Here is a 19,001-nt window from a genome sequence, read left to right as displayed (position 1 = left end):
GAATCTGCTTTACTATGAAATGTAAAACCTCTTTTCATGAAAGTACAATGTTATTTCTTAAAAAAAAGCACGACTTTATCATTATAAAATGACAACTTTCCCTTTTTTAAACTTTATGTTCTTTTATTTTTCATGTTTACACAGGGGCGGAGCTACAGAGGGGCACCTGTCCTCCCCAGAAAAACACTCTGCCCCACACTTGTCAATCAATCAATTTTTAAGTCAATATTGGCATCATTACTGACAAGATTAAGGATGTATAAACACAGGCTTCTTAAAGCATGGCAAAAATAGCTAAAGTTATATGTTTTTTGATTAAATAAAAACATTAATAATAAAACTGTAAAATACATATTGTGGATTCTTTTATTTGTAATTGCCTTCCACTCTCGTTTTTTGCCACCCTTTCAAAGTCTACTGCCCCCTCACCGTCCCCCATATAAAGGGTTTTAGCTCCGCCCCCTGTGTTTGCATGCTCATAAAATGTGGTTTGAAGTCACAAAATAAGCTAAAATAATTCCATCATAATTTTTATTGTGGAAAAAGTATAATTTTTTAAGAGAATGCAGGTCGTCGCGTGTGAAAATGTTTATTTCTCCCTAGATTTGAATCTTTGTCCTCACGGAATTGCTTTTTTAATTCTTCTTTTAAATAGTTGGGCATCTAAATCTCTAGAATTAACAAAAAAAATCCTTTATCAGATCTTATTAGATTAGATTAGATTTGGTTATTTTGGTGTTGAGTCATTTTATTAGAATTAAAAGGTAAAAACATTTTCAATATTACTCAACAAAAAAGTGAATCCAAAAAATTCCAATGAAAAACCATAAAGAAGACTAGTGTAACAATTAAAAAAGAGAAACGTGAGAACTTTAGTTTAAAAAAACTAAAGAGAAGATTTTTTTTTAATCTCTATCTAAGTTTAGTTCAGACAAACAGCTGTTTAACTTATGAGAATCAAAGTGAGTATAAATACACAACATTTCACTGAACGTATTCTGTGACGTCTCTTTCGGTCCCTCAGCTGTCGGTTCAAACTTTGTGACCCTATAATGCACAGAGAGACAATGGCCAACTATTCTCTGCTGGTAAACACATGCTCTCTGTGCTGCGTGTGTTAACAGATCGGTTATTAATAACCACAGTCTCCTGTAAAGACAAAATGAGAAGAAAGTGAGGATAGATCAGGCTGGCCATGGCTTCAATCTGTTTAGTTATCTCAAAGGAAATTTTCTTATGCTGTGTACACACCGGGTATTTTAACACGCGTTTAAGGATGCCCATGGTGTTCACACTGAACAAGCAGGGAGGGGCTTCTTGTTCTTCTTCTTTTTCTATTGTTTACTAGCGCATGTCCGCCATCAACAGTTAGAAGAGGCTTGTTGAAAAAGGTGCAATTCTCGGTCCAGGCATGTTCTTTCATAGCTTTAGTCCACTACATGAAAGACTTGGTTTCAAGTAATTCAGGCCAAACACAAACTGCAATTATTCATTTCTCCTCCATGATAAATTTTCAAACGGTTGGCACTTCTGTGAATTAAAAGGGACGCTTTTTAATTGTCACTACTGTATTCAGAGTCCCTGAATGGTCAAAGTTCATTGATTTAACCCTTGTGCTATCCTATGACCCCACCCTTAGATTGACGTGTTCTCCCTACCATGACAAAGGTGGATAAAGGTGGAAAGATTTCATGTAATCCATGAACACCAGTGAAGATCACAAATCATTGAAGAAAAAAGGTTCAGTGCACTGTCTAGTGGGGTCTAGATGACCCAACTCCCAATGGTAAAGTGCCTAGGATAGCACAAGGGTTAAGTGGCAACAAGCCTTCAATTGGTCATAGAAACATAAGTAGCTACGTGTGAACGCAAGAGTTTTGAAACGTTCATTCACGCATGTTTACATAGACATCTGAGAGCCCTCCAATAGTATGCAGTGATCAGGAGATATTCAGGCGGATACATTTGCATTGCTGGTAGTCAGGAGGATGTGCCTTTAATGCTTAAACACCAGAACTTTAGCTCCAGTGTTGACGTTCTTTACCATAATTCTTCAAAAGGTTTAGACAACTGACGTCATTCCAGCGGATTTTAAAGCAGGGAAAAGCAGCCTTGTGCTGATAGCTTACACTGCAGTAATGAATTGCTTATGCAATCAACATAAATCAGCTGATTCGGTCACGGAGACAAGCAGGTTTGCACCGATATGCAACACTTTACGATAGAAACGTGTTGCATGTCGGTGCAAAGTCGATGTGAAAAGCCGCTTTTCTCGGTGTTAGAGTCAGATGATTCACGTTGACGGCGTGAGCAAAGAGTTTTGGTAAGTCAAAGGGTTAAACATCATCACTGTAAACTGTAAAAGTTGTTTTGACCCTTTTTGGACCAAACGTTCATTGTTTTGTTTTTTTTATAAAAGGGGGGGGGGGGGTTGTGTCACAGGAAGAATGGCAGGCAGGGGTCAGGCCGGCAGGCCTCTGGGGGGAGTTAAATTAATGCATCCTGGCAGTGTGGACTTTTTCCATCAGACACTCAAGTGAACATACCCCAAGTGCACAGACGTCCACAAAAATACACACAGTTGTTGTGTCGCTCTGCTGCGCTTAATCTTCCTGTCGCACAGTTTTCCAACCTCATTGTGACAAATCAGTAAAACGCCTTCACTGAAGGAGTTTATTGTATTCTATCAGTATGATGCACATGGAAACAAACTTTGCTGTAAGGCAGTGGACTTATTTATAAATACACACTGCCTGTCTTTAAGGACAAAAGTTGTGTTGCTCCTGGTCAAACCATTTTGTCCTAAGGTCCTTTCTCATTTGGCTTTTCTAATCTATTTTTATCCTTGAAAGGATTTTCTCTTTTCCGTGTTCAGCGGTTGAAAGGAGGAATCTAGATGTTTAGATCTCTGATTAGGCTGTGAAATTCACAGGAAGAGGAGAAGGGAGTAAAAAGGATGTCAAGCTCTGACTAGAATAAAGTCAAAACTCAGAAGCTAAACCCCTCATAGATGCAAATCTGACTTAGTTATCTTCAGTTTCAGTTGGAGTTAGAAATGATGCTACAGGCATTAAAGCATTAAGATTTCCTTCCCAAAAAGCATCAACAGATCTTTCAGGTAGACATTGATGTGTTTATAGGTTTAGGCCTGTAAAGTTACTGCAATCTTTCTGCACTTTGCACAAACTGCGAAAAAAAAACACAGCATAATAGGATGCAAAAATGAGGAAGGTCTTCTTCCCAAAAGATCTTTCAGATCAAATCCAGTGTGTTTGAAGGTTTAACCCCGCAAATGTAGTGGGTTATTTTATTTTTTTGCACTTTGCAAACCTGGTTGTCCAGGTTCCAGCAGTTGTTTGGAAAGTGCATAAAAAAGAAGATATCAGGGTGCAAAAGTGAGTCAATAATTTTTTCCCAGCCACCTTCAACATATCTTCCAAGCAGACAGAAACTCTTGGGTTTTGGGGTGTATTCCTTTAAATTTAAAGTAAATCTTTCTTTTTGCATTCTACAAACCTAGTTGTCTAAATAAGTGTTTGTTTGCAAAGTGCAAAAAAAGGAAATATTGGGATGTAAAAATGAGACTAGATCCTCTTCCCAAACAGCTTCGGCAGATCTTTAAGTTGTATCCCAGTAAACTGCTTATAAATATCTTTTATTTTTTTACATGTTTTTTGCATTTTATATTGCATAGAGACAACAAGGTTTTACAAACTGCAAAAAAAGAAGATACTACGATGGAAAAAAATGAGGCTTATATCTAATTCTTCCTCTATTTATAACGTGCATGTGCCTCCCCTAACCAAATAATTACATCCATCTGAATGCACAATGGCCATGAGCAAGGAGGAATTAATGCCAAAAGACAACCGTCATTTAATGTGACATCTCTCTGCAGCCAGACTGTGGACCTTTAGTCCTGGACTGAGAGTCCAAATGAATGACAAACACAAAAAACGAGCTGAAACGGGACCCCCAAACTTCAGGATATAGTTTCCAGAACAGGAATTTGAGAAGTGAGATGAACAGAAGCGGATAGAAATGAAAACAGCTTAAATCAACAATTACTGTCATCTTTTGCTCGTATTTTTCAAAGTTATCACGCTTCCCAGCTTTAACACCAAACTTCGAATGCAGCTGGAAACCTAAAGGACATCCCGCCACTCAGAAGCCCTCTGGAAGTTTACTCCAAGCGGAATTGCCATTGATCTCGGAAAACAATTCCACTTCCCCTCCCACTACAGGAGAATTGCTTCCCAGCAAAAAATAGAGCACCAGGGATGTGAGAAGAAAGGGGGAGTGGGGATAGAGGGGAAGAGGAGGTGATGGAGGTGGAGGAACAGAGAGAAGGGAGGTCCGTTGGGGGAAAAAAACTCACTCATGATGCCCCTGCTATTATTCCTGTGCCCTCCTGGATGAACAAATAGCTCCGTGCCGGGACCAGACAAGGCTCAGATGCCAACCAGCTCCTGCTAATGTTCTTAAGACGGAGCCATTGTTGTTTTTCACTCTTCATCATCACCTGCCACACTTCACCGAAACTTGAGGAATTCTGATCGTCTCTGAAAAGGACCGGTATCTGACCAGAACCCACCTTCCAGGCAGCAGACAGGTAAGAAAAATCCACAACTTAGATGAAGACAGCAGCAGGACAATCCTAAAAGTGAAGGTTCACAATGATTCTTTCTGTGTGGGAGGACAAATGGTGGAGTTGAAGGCCTGAGGTGTTTAAGAGTCCTCCATAGAAAAGTCAGCAGTCAGGAGGTTTTCCCTCAGTTGGTCTTTTTTTTCCTTAAAACTGAATACAAACAGTCAAACCAAGAACAAGGAGTCAGTCTTATTTCTAAATTTGAGACCAAAAGTATTCATCAAAACTAAAAGTTAAAAAGGGATATGCTGCAGAACACAAAATGAAACTTGTTAAAGCAAAACATCAGTCTAAAATGATCTCTTACAGCAGAAATCTTTACATTTTTGATTTAATATGACAGCAGGAGAAAAAAACACATTTGTCTAAAATCTTTATGATCTCAAAAAGCAACTGAATGACCTACGTACCTCTAAAGGAAATAATAGAACTAACTTTGTTGGTTGACTTGGTTGTATTTTAAATTACAGTAAAAAAAAAAAGGTCAAGTTTATTTGAGTACAAATTTGTGCAAAATGAAAACATCTATGACACATTTATGCCACTAGAATGACAAATCTTCATGAGTGTTTTTCAGAATTGGTGCTCAATTTTAAATCATAAGAAAAAAAAGAGTTTAAAAAATTTATAAATTCATTAGTTTAAGATTTGTTAATTTAACACAAATTTAAAGTTAAATATTAAATAAAGAACATTGTGGAAGCATAAAAAATACAATATTTCTCTTGTGTTTCTGTGAATAAGCACTTAAAACTGATTCTATGATGGATCAGTGGGATGTTTACATGTGTGTGAATCTATATCTATACATTTGATTGGGCATTTTTGTGCACAAATACAAAGTTTAACACATTCAAGTTGATTTGATCTCATCAACATTCATTATGTTATTTTTACATCCCCAAATAACAGTTTTTAAAAGTTTTAATACAATTAAATGTCTATTATTAGAGCAATAGTTTTCTAAGTTTGTTTGATTTTAGGCAAAACTGAAAAACATCATTTAGGATCTCAAACCTCTTTTTTATTGTTCAACTGAATTCAGCAGATTTCCTGTCATGCCAAACATTTTTATCAGAAGAAATGATCACAAGCGAAACAACAGGTGATGTTTTATCCATTTTTTTACTAGCTTCTCCAAAGGATGCAAGCATACACCAAACACTTGGATTAAATCTAGATTTAAAGTGGAGGGAAATGTGCCAAAAACTCCAGAAGCGCTTAAGAACTGCCAACAAGTTTGTCCAGATTTCCTACTGAAAAACACCCAACAGTTGAGTCAGTGCTGCAGTGTATTTCATGAGCAGCTCAGCCATAGATCATAGCGGCGCTGTTAGGCTGTGTAATTCTGTGGACAGATAAAGAGCCAGACAACCATGTAAGGCAGCAGGCAGAGAATCGGCCCGCTGGCTTCTGCTGGTCTGACTGATTAATGGCAGCTCGGACTGCAGCGTTGCCCCGCACAGCGTGGCAACAGGTGACTCACATGAGCGTGAATTGTTCATGTTTTTGTGCGTCACACAGTCGCTGCACCAACAAAGCTAAACAGAAATCGTTGGCATTTCTAGTCTTATAGGAGGAATGTGAGCTGGACCACATGTAGTTCTGCAGCCGTGTTTAAAGTAACTGCTCTTCAAACACCCTCCTCTACATCGAGGTAAACTATAACACAGACAAAAAGGTCATTAAAACAATAATAAAACACCGGAAAATAAATGCAGGGTTATTAAAAGTTGGCTAAATAAAACAATAAAACCCTGGGATGAAAAAAGTCTAATAATAAAGTTTTTGTTTGCTGAAAAAAAGAGGATGAAACAGCTATGTGACAATCATGCCTTATTTATCCTTTAACTGCAAACATTGACGGTTCACCTTCAGCCATATGTAACAATTTAACAATGTAAAATAACAAAAGAAGTCTTAATATAAAGAGTTTATTGTAAATAGACACTGCTGAAGAGAGTGAAGTCAAGGAGGAGGCAATGTTTGTTTAACCCTTGTGTGGTGTTCATATTGTTGTTACTCAGCCAGTGTTCGTGGGTCTGGTGGACCCGTTGCATGTTGTGGTTTTTAATGCCTCACAATCAAACACTTTGATGTTAAAATACTCGACAGATGTTTACCTCATCCAATTACAATCAGTATATTTGGTTAATATTTGCCCTTTACCTTTGTTAGATCACATTCATAACTCATTATTTAAAACGTGATAAAGAAAATCAATTAAAATCAAGATATGAGTGGAAACAAATTTTCAAGTGAAGCAAGGGGTTTTCAAAACTACTGACTTTTATTTATTTGAACACAGAAACTGAACCCATTCAGCTGCACAACACAAGCTGAACACATAGAGTAAACCTATTAGTCTAGACAACACATCAGCCCCATTGAACACATGGCCTTCTAGCCACTAGCCTGTACAACACATGGTCCTGGCTGCTGACGGCCTGGTCCTGTGGCTGGGTGCTGATGGCTTCGTTTTGGAACTGGCTGATGCTCAATCTAAATGGTAAATTGTAAATTGCTTATACTTATGTAGCACCTTTCTCCCTCTACATCATCATCAAAAACGTCTCTCTCTTCTAAAATCAATTCCAAGGCCCTCTGCGCAGAAAGTCTTTTGGCCATTTTGATCAGTTTTGATAAGAAACCACACTGGCAAAGCTATTTTTAACGTGTCCCGCCTCCAATTTGTAGCAGATAAAGAGCGAGATATTAAGGATTCCCGCAAGAAAGTCAAATGGTCAAATGTGCGGGAGAACGAGAGCAAACAGAGTTGATGCTTGAATTATTCTAACAATGTTGCAACCTTGTGCGGGAACCGCAGGTGCAGAAACAGAACTCACATTTACAGTGAAACTTTCTCTCTCTGTCACTCTCTCTCTCTCTCTTTCTCACTGGTCACACACACACACACCTACACACACACCCACACACACACAGCAGGCCCAGACAGGTGGAGGACAGAGTGTAGGTACATAAAACATCAATTTCCACACTTCTATTAGCCCTGGGTCCAGTGGACCCGAACATCTTATATGTAATAGAAATGTGTTGGGGGGGTAGACGGTGTGTGGTCATTAAAAATGTATTCTGATATCTGTTCTTCACAGAAAATGAGCCAAGGCCAGTGAGTCTGAGTTTGAAAAATTAATTAATTGTATCATTTTTCTTTTGATAAAAAATGAAAACGGGTCCCACAGACCCGAACAACACATAAGGGTTAAGGTAAATGTGTCGTAACGTACATTTTTTGGGTAAATTTTAAACTATTGTATTTTAGAAATAGTCGTCAAGGCCCCCTTAAAGTGCAATCAAGTAGCTCAGGGGTCTGCAACCTTCATCGCTAAAAGACCAAATTAACCAAAACCCCACAAGAGCCGTAAATTCCCACTACACCATTTAGAAAAGTTCACTTTTTTGTGTTCAGTAAGTAATTAATTTACAAAACATACCCTTTAAATATTTAATGACAATAGTGCTATATTTTTGCGTATGTGGTCATTTGAACTTCTTTGACATTTTACAGCAGCAAACACAAGTTCCTTTCAAAATAAAGTGCACGGTGTGTCCAATAAGAGCCTCCCGCTGGACTTAAAATCCAGGAAAACCAAGTTTTCAATCACCATGACTTTAATGAGCCTTCATCTTTTTTCCCGTTTTACTAAGTGTGAACATGACAACATTAGTGTAGAATCCAAATTAAATTATAAAAAGAAAGAACAATAAACCAGGAATTTAAACATTTAACCATCATTTTTCTTTCTGACATGGTATAAATGTAGAAACACAACAGAGAAATATAAACTATCTGATACAAATCAACCAAAACAAAAAATAGCCATTAATAATCATTCAAATTGTTTCTATTCAAAGCCAGAGAGCGTCTTATGTCATCCTTATGTTTTGTTCTGATATCTTTCTATAACAGATATGACTTAATTAAGCAAAATATGGAGAAGAACTTGTTCAGTTTCTGGCTTTTTCAGGAAATAATTTGATGTTTAATCAATTCAAGGATGTTTTTCATGGACATTCTGAAGCATGATCGTCCCGGATGCACGGCACAAAGTGAGTTTGTTTTTTCCTCACATATGATAGTCTAAACATTCACTAATGATGGAAGGAACACCCCAAATATGGAGCCTCAATACGTAACCTCCTGCTGGCTTTTGAGATAAATATGTTGTGTGTAAAAAAAAGATGCAGGCAATTTAAATCATCTAGGTTATTTTGTCAACAACCTAAAAATAACTGAATTAAGCAGAAACTAACTAGTTGTTTTATCCATTTAATTAAATAACCAGGTGGAAATTGTTCATTGAGTTTAAATAGGGACAAACATATTTAAATCGTTCTGCACTTCAAAGATTCATGATTTTGGTGTACAGCACTTTGTGTTACGCAGGATAAGTGCAATATAAATAAAGATTGATTTGATTTGATCAAATCTATTGATCATTTTTACTGTTAAGTAGTTTCTTTTATTTGTTTCCTGGACAAAAACTGTTTTATTTAGTTTTATTGTGAAACTTCATAATTTTATTTGTTAAAAGTAATTTTCCAAAAAAATTTAGTTTTTATAAATAAATCAAGATCCAATCAAATCGTGTTAAATTGTGAATTTATAATCCATAAAAATGGTCAGCGTTCCCCAGACGGAGGGAGTTGTGGTACCGACCCAAAAACAAAAAAATACAAAGAGGAAAACCACATTTTCCTCCTGTTGTGTCTTCAGTGAGTCACAGGAACCACCGTCAGCCTGCTGGGATTCAACAAAGTGACAATGCTTTCCCACACTCACTGCAGAACACACACACATGCACACATCCATCCTTACATAGAGTCACTCAGAGGGGCCAAATGTCCCATTTATGCCATTCTCTCTCAGAACACCTGACAACTCGGCTGTCCATTACCTCCTATGACCCCCACCACTAAGATTATAAACAAGCCCGACACTCATGACGGTGTGCAGACAGGGAGGGCCGCTCAACAGGGAATCAGTCCATCACACTAAATCCTTGATTATCACCAGAAGCACAAGTTTGATGGATCGTATAAAGTCTTTTATTGCAGGAGGCCGACTCTCACCTCTGCCCTTATCTGCCCCGCCTCTTTGAATCCGTTGTTCCTTTTGCCCTCCGGAAATCATATTGTTTGAAATTGTTTCCTCTGAGAGCAGAAACGGGCTGCATGACAGGAGTCAGAGGCCGCGACGTCTCCTCAGTCTGCCTGAAGAAAAGTTTCTCACCACCTAGATAATTCTGTTGTTTATACTAATGTAACTTTGGTTTGTTTATTCCAGTTTCATTCTTAATAGGGCTTTAACTGTTGGTTGGTAAATCAATTTATATTCCTGCGATCCAACGAGATCATTCTGTCTGACATGTTACTCAAAATGACCTATACCAATATAAAATCGTTCAAAATGGAATAACTGGACTATGGTAGGTTTAATTAACATAAAAACAACAGAGTGCATCACAGCCGACAACACACACAAACACAATGGCAGCAAAAAATGATCAAGCCATCGTTCCAGTCCAATGTTTGATTCTGGCTACTTGCAGGGATTCTGGCTTGGATGAAGGTCCACAGACTGGCTCAGCCACTCCAGAACCATGAAAGGCATTTTTAAATGTAGACACGCCTCTGTTGCTCGGGCGATACGTTTGGAAACATTGTCGTGCCGGGAGATCCCACCATGTTTCATCCTCAATGTTGTCACTGACAGATGCCGACAACATAGTCCCATCCATCTTTACCGCCATACGAATCAGTCGTCCTCTTCCCTTTGCAGAAAAGCAGCTCCAAAGCATGATACTTCCGCCCCCATGCTTCCCATTCAGTATGATGTTCTTGGGATGTAACTCAGTGTTCTTACTCCACCAAATGGTATTTACACCAAAGAGTTCCATTCCGGTTTGATCTGACCACATGACCTTCTCCTACGCCACCTCTTGATCATCACTCTTTAAAAATCAGATAATGTGATTTCCTGGATTCTTTTCACCTTTTCACCTTCTGCCTCTTACAGTTGAATTGCTTCTATGATGAACATTACAGGCCTCTCTTATCCTTTGAACTTGCAGAATCTGTGATTCAAAAATGCTCGTTTGCCCCACTGTAGATTCTGATGGTGTCATTCAGATTTATATAATTTGTATAGCCATCAAACATAGTTTCTTATATTTAAAAAAACAACAAAACATATTTAAAAGTAGTTTGAAAGTTGCCGTTTCCATCCTGGGGACTTTTCTTAAATGCATCTTCTTATTCTGGACATTTGCACGCAAAGTTACTCAAAAACATAATTAAATAACGGAAAAAAGAAACATTACTAAAGTGGGATTGTATAAGTTTGCCTATTCCCGCTCGATTTTTAAACTCTATTTGACAAAAGTAATATTCGGTCGATTCAATGTGTCCACTGAATGTATCATTTTGATGTGAAATATCAGTTCATTTTTATCTTTATTGTCCTTCTCCTTTGTTTTTATTGCTGAAAATAGCTTAAAATAAACCAAATCAATCAAAAACAAGCCAGACAAGTTTTCACATTTAGTGTAATAAATCATCCCTGATGGTGATAGACTTTGTTGTTCAGATTTTGTCTTTGGGATGTTTTTTTTTTTTTTAAGTAAATAAAAAGGGGGCGAGCAGACAGGAGACAAAGTCGTGGTCATGAGGACCAAAAGAACAAGGTGGAGTCATGTAAACTTTTCAAAGTAAAGTTTTGCCTTTCTGTGGTAAGTTAATTTAGTCAGATGTGGTTAAAAGTACTGCTCCTGTTTTTTTTTTTTACTACAACCGTAACCATGGAGCTCATGTTGTATATAATATTCCTACTTTGAGCACCATCAGTGCTTTTCACAAATGTATACATTCTCAAATCTTTCCTATTAGCAGCTTCAGAACTTTTCCTCTTTACATGTCCTTTGCATCCCAGCTGCTGGAAGCTGAAAGTCTCTGCAGCAAATAAGATCCCCCCCACCCCCACCCCCAAACAGCACCAGCAGGTTTCCTAACTGCCGTGATGATGAGGGTCATTTATGGCGCCCATAAAGGTGTCTGGCGAGCTGCCTTATAGGGTCATTCTCAGCGGAGACTGTCATTCCCATGTTTGGGATCGGACAGAACTGACACTTGAGGGGAAGAGAGGAACTCTGGGAATGAGAAGATCCGGTTGGTGAATCCCAAAAATGTTGGAGATGCTTTGGAAGTTTTGAGTTTTCCCAAGAGGACGTGAAAATGAATGATGCGTTTCTGTAAGTTTCAAAAACATGTAAATGCTCCTAGTCTCTGGTGAAAATAAATTCCGGGCATCAAGAAAGACCCCCCCCCCTTCCCAAAAATTATGACATCACAGTGGGAGAAACCATTTTTAACAATTTGGGTCAAAATCTCTCAAGGCGCTCGAAAAACAAAACAAAAAAAACTAAAAATCAAACATGTGTTGGGAATATCCAAAGGAGGTTTTTAAATTATTATGGGATGGCCACAGGACCTACTGCTTGGCCTCCACAGTTTTGTGGCAATTTAGAGATTTTCATATTTTCCCAGGATATGGGAAAATAAACTTTTGTTCCAGCAATTTACAAAAGATTTTACACACATACCACCAGGACAAGTCCATAACTACAACTGAAGTTTTGTTGACCTTTGACCTCTGGAACAGCCTACCATCTTAAATTTTCCAATATGATTTGACTTTTCGTATAGCTAGAAATTTAAACTCCTAAAGATTTTAACCTTTCACCTTCTAACTCCTCAAACATCAATGGGAAGCCACTTGGGGGGGGGGGGGGGGGGGGGGATATGATGGATTTACAAATTGTAGATTTTGCGTGGCGTTAGCATGGCGAGCTCGCAAAAGTGGCGTTCCTTTAGTGCTCCCACATTTGTTTCTAGAATATTGTGAAAATGTAACACATGAATCCTTTGCTCAATCTGAACTAGACGATAAAACATATGATATGACATAGGAACGACATATGATATGACTAGGAACATGGGCGTGGCTAACAAAAAAACATTGCCAAGGAGTTCCAAAAGATTACTTTGGCAGATTTTTATAGAAATGGCAGACCTGTACGTCCCCCCCAGACAACCAAAAACCAAAATGGTTGCTATGGAGATTAAACCAACAGAAAAGCCACCATTTTGAAAAAAATGTTCATGAATTTGACACGTGCAGCTCTGACTGGACTGGAAGAGGTAGAGATGGAGAGTGAAGGGCCTGGCGCAGCCGCTCAGCCGTTGAGGGCAGGTATAAAGGAGATGATGGGGGGCAGCGAGAGTGGGGGCCTTAATTGTATTTACTTTTAAAAACGAATCTTCTCACCATTTTCTTGGTCCTATTTCTCATGAGAAAATCAGATCTTTCTTGCATCGGTTTCTGGTTTTCAAGCAATTCGGGATCTGAATTTGTGCTTGTGATTTCACACAGCAGGTTTACCACATGCAACAGGAACGCAGAGAATCTGCAGCTGTCCATCACTGACTGTTTCTCTTTCTCGTCCTGCTCTTTCTATCCTCGGATGGATCTCTCTGCTCTCCATCCTCCCTTCTCAGGTCTACGTTTGGACCCGCAACAGGGATGGGGGACTGGAGTCTCCTGGGGAATTTCCTAGAGGAAGTCCAGGAACACTCAACCTCGGTGGGGAAGGTCTGGCTCACCATCCTCTTCATCTTTCGCATCCTGGTGTTGGGAACGGCGGCGGAGTCTTCCTGGGGGGATGAGCAGAGCGACTTCCTCTGCGACACGCAGCAACCCGGCTGCACCAACGTGTGCTACGACAGCGCCTTCCCCATCGCCCACATCCGCTACTGGGTGCTGCAGATCGTGTTCGTCTCCACGCCGTCCCTCATCTACGTGGGACATGCCCTGCACACGGTCCGCAGGGAGGAGAAGCAGAGGAGGAAGGAGCAGGAGGAGAGGGAGGCTAAAGGAGAGGGTGGGAGAGACTCTCAGGAGGAGAAGGAGTACTACCAGCAGAAGGAGAGCGGAAAGGAGCTCACCTCTGATCGGATGGGTCGGGTTCGTCTAAAGGGAGCGCTGCTCCAGACTTACATGCTGAGCATCCTGCTCCGGACAGTGATGGAGGTGACCTTCACTGTAGTTCAGTACCTCATGTACGGGGTGTTCCTCAAGGCGCTGTATCTCTGCAAGACCTGGCCCTGCCCCAATCCCGTCAATTGCTACATGTCCCGGCCCACAGAGAAGAACGTCTTCATCGTCTTCATGCTGGTGGTGGCCGGAGTGTCTCTCCTGCTCTCTGTGTTGGAGCTCTACCACCTGGGCTGGAGGAGCATGAAGGGGTGTGTGCGCAGGACCAACCGCAGAGCTGTGACCGTGGCCGTGTCGGCACCCATGGAGTCTGCGCCCTGCACTCCGCCTCCAGACTTCGCCCAGTGCCGGTCCGCCTCAGGCTCCATGAACCCCATGCCGTCCATGCTCTCTCCTCCCTTTAACACCAGGGTGGCGCTGCAGCAGAACTCGGTCAACCTGGCCACCGAGCAGAACCACGGCTGTGACAACCAGCAGGACAGAATGGACTTTTTGAGGATAAGATACGAGCAGGGAGAGGCAGAGCTGCCCAACAGATGCTCGCCGGTGTCTCTGCTGCAGGCGGGCTACGTGAAGGACAAGCGGCGCCTGAGCAGGAGCAGCAGAACCAGCAGTCGGGCTCGCCAGGATGACCTGGCCGTATAGATTCAGTGGTTAGCAGCTTTGTGGACTCGACTTTTAAAGACACAGAACAAGGAGAGGGAAGACTGAAGCTGACTAATGCTGCACAGACTGAGACTGACCAAGTGATGCTTTCCACTGAAGAATAAAGCAAGTCTGAGTCGGTATTCTACTGCCAGCTAACAAAAAGCCAGCATTTGACTGATAATCGTGGCACAGACAGGTCAGACTTTTCCAACAGAGAAGCTTTAAGGTCTGCTTTGTCCTCATCCATAGCTGTGTAGGCCTTTCTTAAGAGTTTACTGGCTCTCAATGGCTCTCAATGGTTCTCAATGTTCTTGTCCACTTGAAAAGACAGAATTTTGGGGCTCAGAGTGAAATCTTCCGTCTGGCTAAACCTCTTGTCATTGTCTGAAGACTGGGGTAATGGCTGGACCTTTTGGGGTAGCTTTTGAGGCTGGGGTAGGTAGCAGTCTTTTGACACTGCCAGCACTCATTTGGCTTGGAGTGATCATCCCCGCTTGCTGGGACATTGTCGGTGCGTCCCGTTTAGGGTTGATGGGACATCCTCAGATGTTTCTGCAGACCTCCATCCTCTCTTGGCTCCTGTGCCTTTAGAAAGTTTTATCATGGTCTGAAGCTCCCCACCTGCCCCACCTTATGAGACGAGTGTGGGGCTTTGGGCGTCCCACTCCCTCCAGCGATGAAGACGACGAGTTGAGTGGATTCTGAGGTTACACCCTGGACAAAAGCAGTAGCAGTTCCACCAATTTCTTCCTGGAACAAAGTCCGCTTCTTCGCTTTCCAGGCCCACAGCTGGCCATTTTACCCCACTTCTGACACCATATGTGACAATCATGCAGTCTATTCAGCGGTATTTGTGACCATTGTTCTGGCGAAGTCAAGTACGGTACATGAGGGTTTTTCCTGCTTCACAAGCTCCACCTGATCCGCACCAACTAGTTGTCTCTGCAGCCCCAGAAGAAGGCGGAGGGCTGGTCTACGTTCAACTGCCCTTTGCCCCCAAAACGAGCAGAAATGCATCACATGGTGTGTTAATAGCTTAAATGATCATGTAAAGGAGCAGTGAGACATGTAAAAGGAACTTTTTGAAGTTTATGTGTGACCGCTCTTAGAGGCTTTTAGTTTTAAAAAGGCAAACCTGCAAAAAAATGAATAAATAAATAAAACAGAATAAGGACAACAGGGTAAGACGTCGAACTATTGCACATTTTATACTGAAAATAAGGAAAAGGGTGATTGTGTAAGACTTTTTTTCAAACCTCCAAAACCACAGAATGTGTGATAAGCTCAAAAATGAAACTGCTATGTCAAACTGTGATGAATTCTTCCTATTTGCGGTCAACGGTGCCTTATCAAATGCTAAAAAGAATTTATTGCTCATTGACATTAATGTCTTTGGTTACTTCTTATTTTAATCCGACTGCACTATACTTGAAAGTCCTAAAATGCAACTTGAAAATAAAAACATGCAGTGTATTAAAATGCATTTATCACTCATGAGGAAACATCATCTGTTTTTGTTTTTGAAGCAGTCAAAGGAAAACGGCTTGGGTCCTGCTGGGGGAAAAGATAATGCGCTATTTCTCCACTAGATGGCGGTAATGTCTTCACATTCGCTCAACCTCTGAGATTGTGTAAATATATTCAGCTTGTGTTTGTGTTTCGTGTGCAGTTCCTAACATTTGCAGATTCATTGCAAAATGAAAAGAGCACAAGTGAAGCTTTAAAGTGTCACAAACAGAGCAGTTTTTTGGTTCTTTTGCTCATCCATTTACATGCAATAAATGTCAATAATCCACAGCAAAACAATAAACCATCTAATGCACACACGGGATTTTTGTCCTTAATTTTTCTAATATTTTGCTGCTTGAAAAAATTACAAATAATGACCAACAGGTTTAATAAAAAAAAAAAATAATTGATTTAAAAATGCAGTAGAAGCTGAAGATGTAAATGTGTTCATCTTCTTTTGACCAGGCTGGGCCTGAAAGCTCCAGATCGTGAATGTTTACACAAACAAAGACAGTCTGGTGTTTCTGCCAGGAGGCTGAGAGCTGCTGGTTTCCAGCTTGAGCTTTCACAAACTGGAAACTCTGAAAGGTTCTCTTGCCCAGATTCCTTTTTTTAAAAGCAAATCAGTACAGTTGGATGGGAATAGAAAGACCACTCAAAATCACAGTTGCATCCAACAATCCAACAGTTGAGCAAAAATTGAAAAATAATGAAAATAGTTTGCTTTAAATTGGACCTGAATGTTTGATTCATTTATATTTTATCGATATGATATGTATTTACTGCCTTCATTACACGTTCACACGTCTCATAAATAACATATGAAGCATAACTTTGCCTCTGAGGAATTCATCCCATTCCTGGTGGAAAATGGTCTCCAGTTCCCGGATTCTTGGATTTGAGGACTTCAGCTTGCATGTTCAGATCCTTCCAGAAACTTCAGGTGACTGTATGCTGAAAACAGCTCTGAAGGGATATCATATTATTTAAAGTTTACTCATATTTATGTGTGAAAATCTGTTTTGAATGCTCTGACATCACGTTTTCAGATCTGCTTGATTTCCAATCTTCCAATTTCCATTTAATAAGCTTTAAGGGAGGATATTATTGTGGTCTGATTGAAAAATAGATCAACTTTGTAGATAAAAGGTATTAACATTTGATCTGATTAAACAGGCCTTAACACTAAACCAAGACAAAATGTCTTTATCTCTGACATCTGATAGAGCTCATTTTCATTGAAAAAGAAGAAAATGTGGTTGTGTCTCACTGAACAGATTTAAAATATATTACCAAAAGTATTCACTTACTTGCCTTGACTCACATATGAACTGAAGTGCCGTCCCATTCTTAACTCAGAGTCCAATATTGATGTTGGAGAAGTGTGTTTATAAGAATTTTTGACCGTCCAAAAGCACATTGGTGATGTCACAGACTGATGTTGGTGGAGAAGGCCTGGCTCTCCGCTTTAATTCATCCCAAAGGTGTTCAATGGGGTGCAGGCCCAGTCACGCTCATCCACACCAGGCTCTGTTATCCATGTCTTTATGGATCTTGCTCTGTGTCACAGTCATGTTGGAAGAGGAAGAGGCCCGCTCCAAACTGTTCCCACAAGGTTGGGAGCATGGAATTGTCCAAAACGTTTTGGTATCCTGAAATATTCAGAGTTCTTCAAAGTCAAAGTCAAAGTAACTTTATTGTCAAAATCTACAATGTTTACACATACATAGAAATTGAAATTCCGTTTTCTCTTCAGCTTCAGTTTTAAACGGGGAGACAACTATAAAACAAACTATAAATAGTTGAGGCAATAAATAGTAGAAAAAATAATGTAAAAATGAGAGGAGAGAATAAAGTAACTGAAGTATAGTTACTTGTTTAACTAAAATATTTTACAGCACTGGAGGACTGGTGGAAGGTGCAGTTAGTGCTGGTGAGGTAGGTGACGTGAGTATGTCAGGGATCAGCAGAGCAGGAGGGCAACGGGGCAAAAAGGGGGGAGTGGAGGCAGGGCTGGGAGAGAGTTCAGCTTCCTGACAGCCTCTTAGTCTGCTGGTCCTGGCCTGAAGACTGCGTAGTCTCCTCCCGGATGGCAGCAGACTGAAGGAGCTGTGGGATGGATGGATGGGTGGGGTCATCTGCAATGCAGAGGGCTTTCCGGGTGAGGTGGGTGTTGTAGATGTCCTGGAGGGAGGGAAGGGGGGCACCGACGATCCTCTCAGATGCCCTCACGATGCGTTGGAGGGACTTCCGGCAGGACGCGTTGCAGGCGCCATACCACACCGTGATGCAGCTGGTGAGGATGCTCTCCACGGCGCCTCTGTAGAAAGTGTGCGTGATGGGGGGGAAGGACTTCAGGGGAGGAAGTGGAGACGCTGCTGTGATTTCCCAACCAGTGATGCGATGTTCTCCGACCAGGAGAGGTTGTCTGTGATGTGCACACACAGGAGTAAATGGGCCAAGCCCAAGTCCTGGAAAACAACCCCACACCATAATTCCTCTTCCACCAAATTTCACAGTCAGCACACTGCAGTCCATTTACCATTCTCCTCGCAACCTCCAAACCCAGACTCGTCCATTAGATTGGAAGGGCGTCTCCACTGCTCTAGAGTCCAGTGGTGGCTTGGTACTCTACTGTATCCGACACTTTGCATTGCACTTGGTGATGTGTGGCTTGGATGCAGCTGCTCAGCCAAGGAGATCCATTCCATGAAGCTCTCTGCCTTCTGTATTTGGGCTAATCTTGGGGTCAAATGAAATTTGGAGCTCTATAGCAATTGACTGTGCAGAAAGTCAGTGACCTTTTTGCAATGTGCGCTTCAGCATCCGCTGACCCCTCTCCATCAGTTTACATGGCCAACCACTTCATGGCTGCGTTGCTGTTGTTCCCAAACTCTTCCATTTTGATCGAGCTGCGGAATACATTTATTATATTTAGGATCGAGGACATTTCACCCCTAGATTTGTCACACCGGTGGCATCCTAAGACCGTTCCATCCCGGAAGTCACTGAGCTCCTGAGAGCAGCTCATTCTTTCACAACAAATGTGTGTGAGAACAGTCTGCTTACCTGAGTGCTTAAACTTATTCACCTGTGATTCGGACACCTGATTCTGATCATTTG

General features: G+C 40.9%; 1 protein-coding gene across 2 annotated transcripts; it reads left to right on the top strand.

Annotated features, from left to right (window-relative positions):
- The first annotated feature begins 4,139 nt into the window (after positions 1 to 4,139).
- Positions 4,140 to 16,698, top strand: gja5a (gap junction protein, alpha 5a). 2 transcript variants are annotated; one of them, XM_011489875.4, is made up of 2 exons: positions 4,140 to 4,612; positions 13,226 to 16,698. In XM_011489875.4, the coding sequence occupies exon 2, from the start codon at positions 13,251 to 13,253 to the stop codon at positions 14,364 to 14,366; it is 1,116 nt and encodes a 371-aa protein (XP_011488177.1). In that variant the 5' UTR covers positions 4,140 to 4,612; positions 13,226 to 13,250; the 3' UTR covers positions 14,367 to 16,698. The 2 variants fall into 2 exon arrangements, with proteins under 2 accessions (XP_011488177.1, XP_078795909.1); XM_078939783.1 differs by lacking the exon at positions 4,140 to 4,612 and adding an exon at positions 12,814 to 12,920.
- Positions 16,699 to 19,001: the final 2,303 nt, after the last annotated feature.

This window comes from Oryzias latipes, chromosome 21 (genome assembly GCF_053564925.1).
Source record: "Oryzias latipes strain Hd-rR chromosome 21, Olatipes_Hd-rR_3.1".
NCBI lineage: Eukaryota > Metazoa > Chordata > Actinopteri > Beloniformes > Adrianichthyidae > Oryzias > Oryzias latipes.
This window is presented reverse-complemented; position numbering and strand designations above follow the sequence as displayed.

Coding starts and splice junctions, on each gene's coding strand:
- gja5a (XM_011489875.4), top strand. CDS start 13,251: ATGGGGGACTGGAGTCTCCTGGGGAATTTCCTAGAGGAAGTCCAGGAA.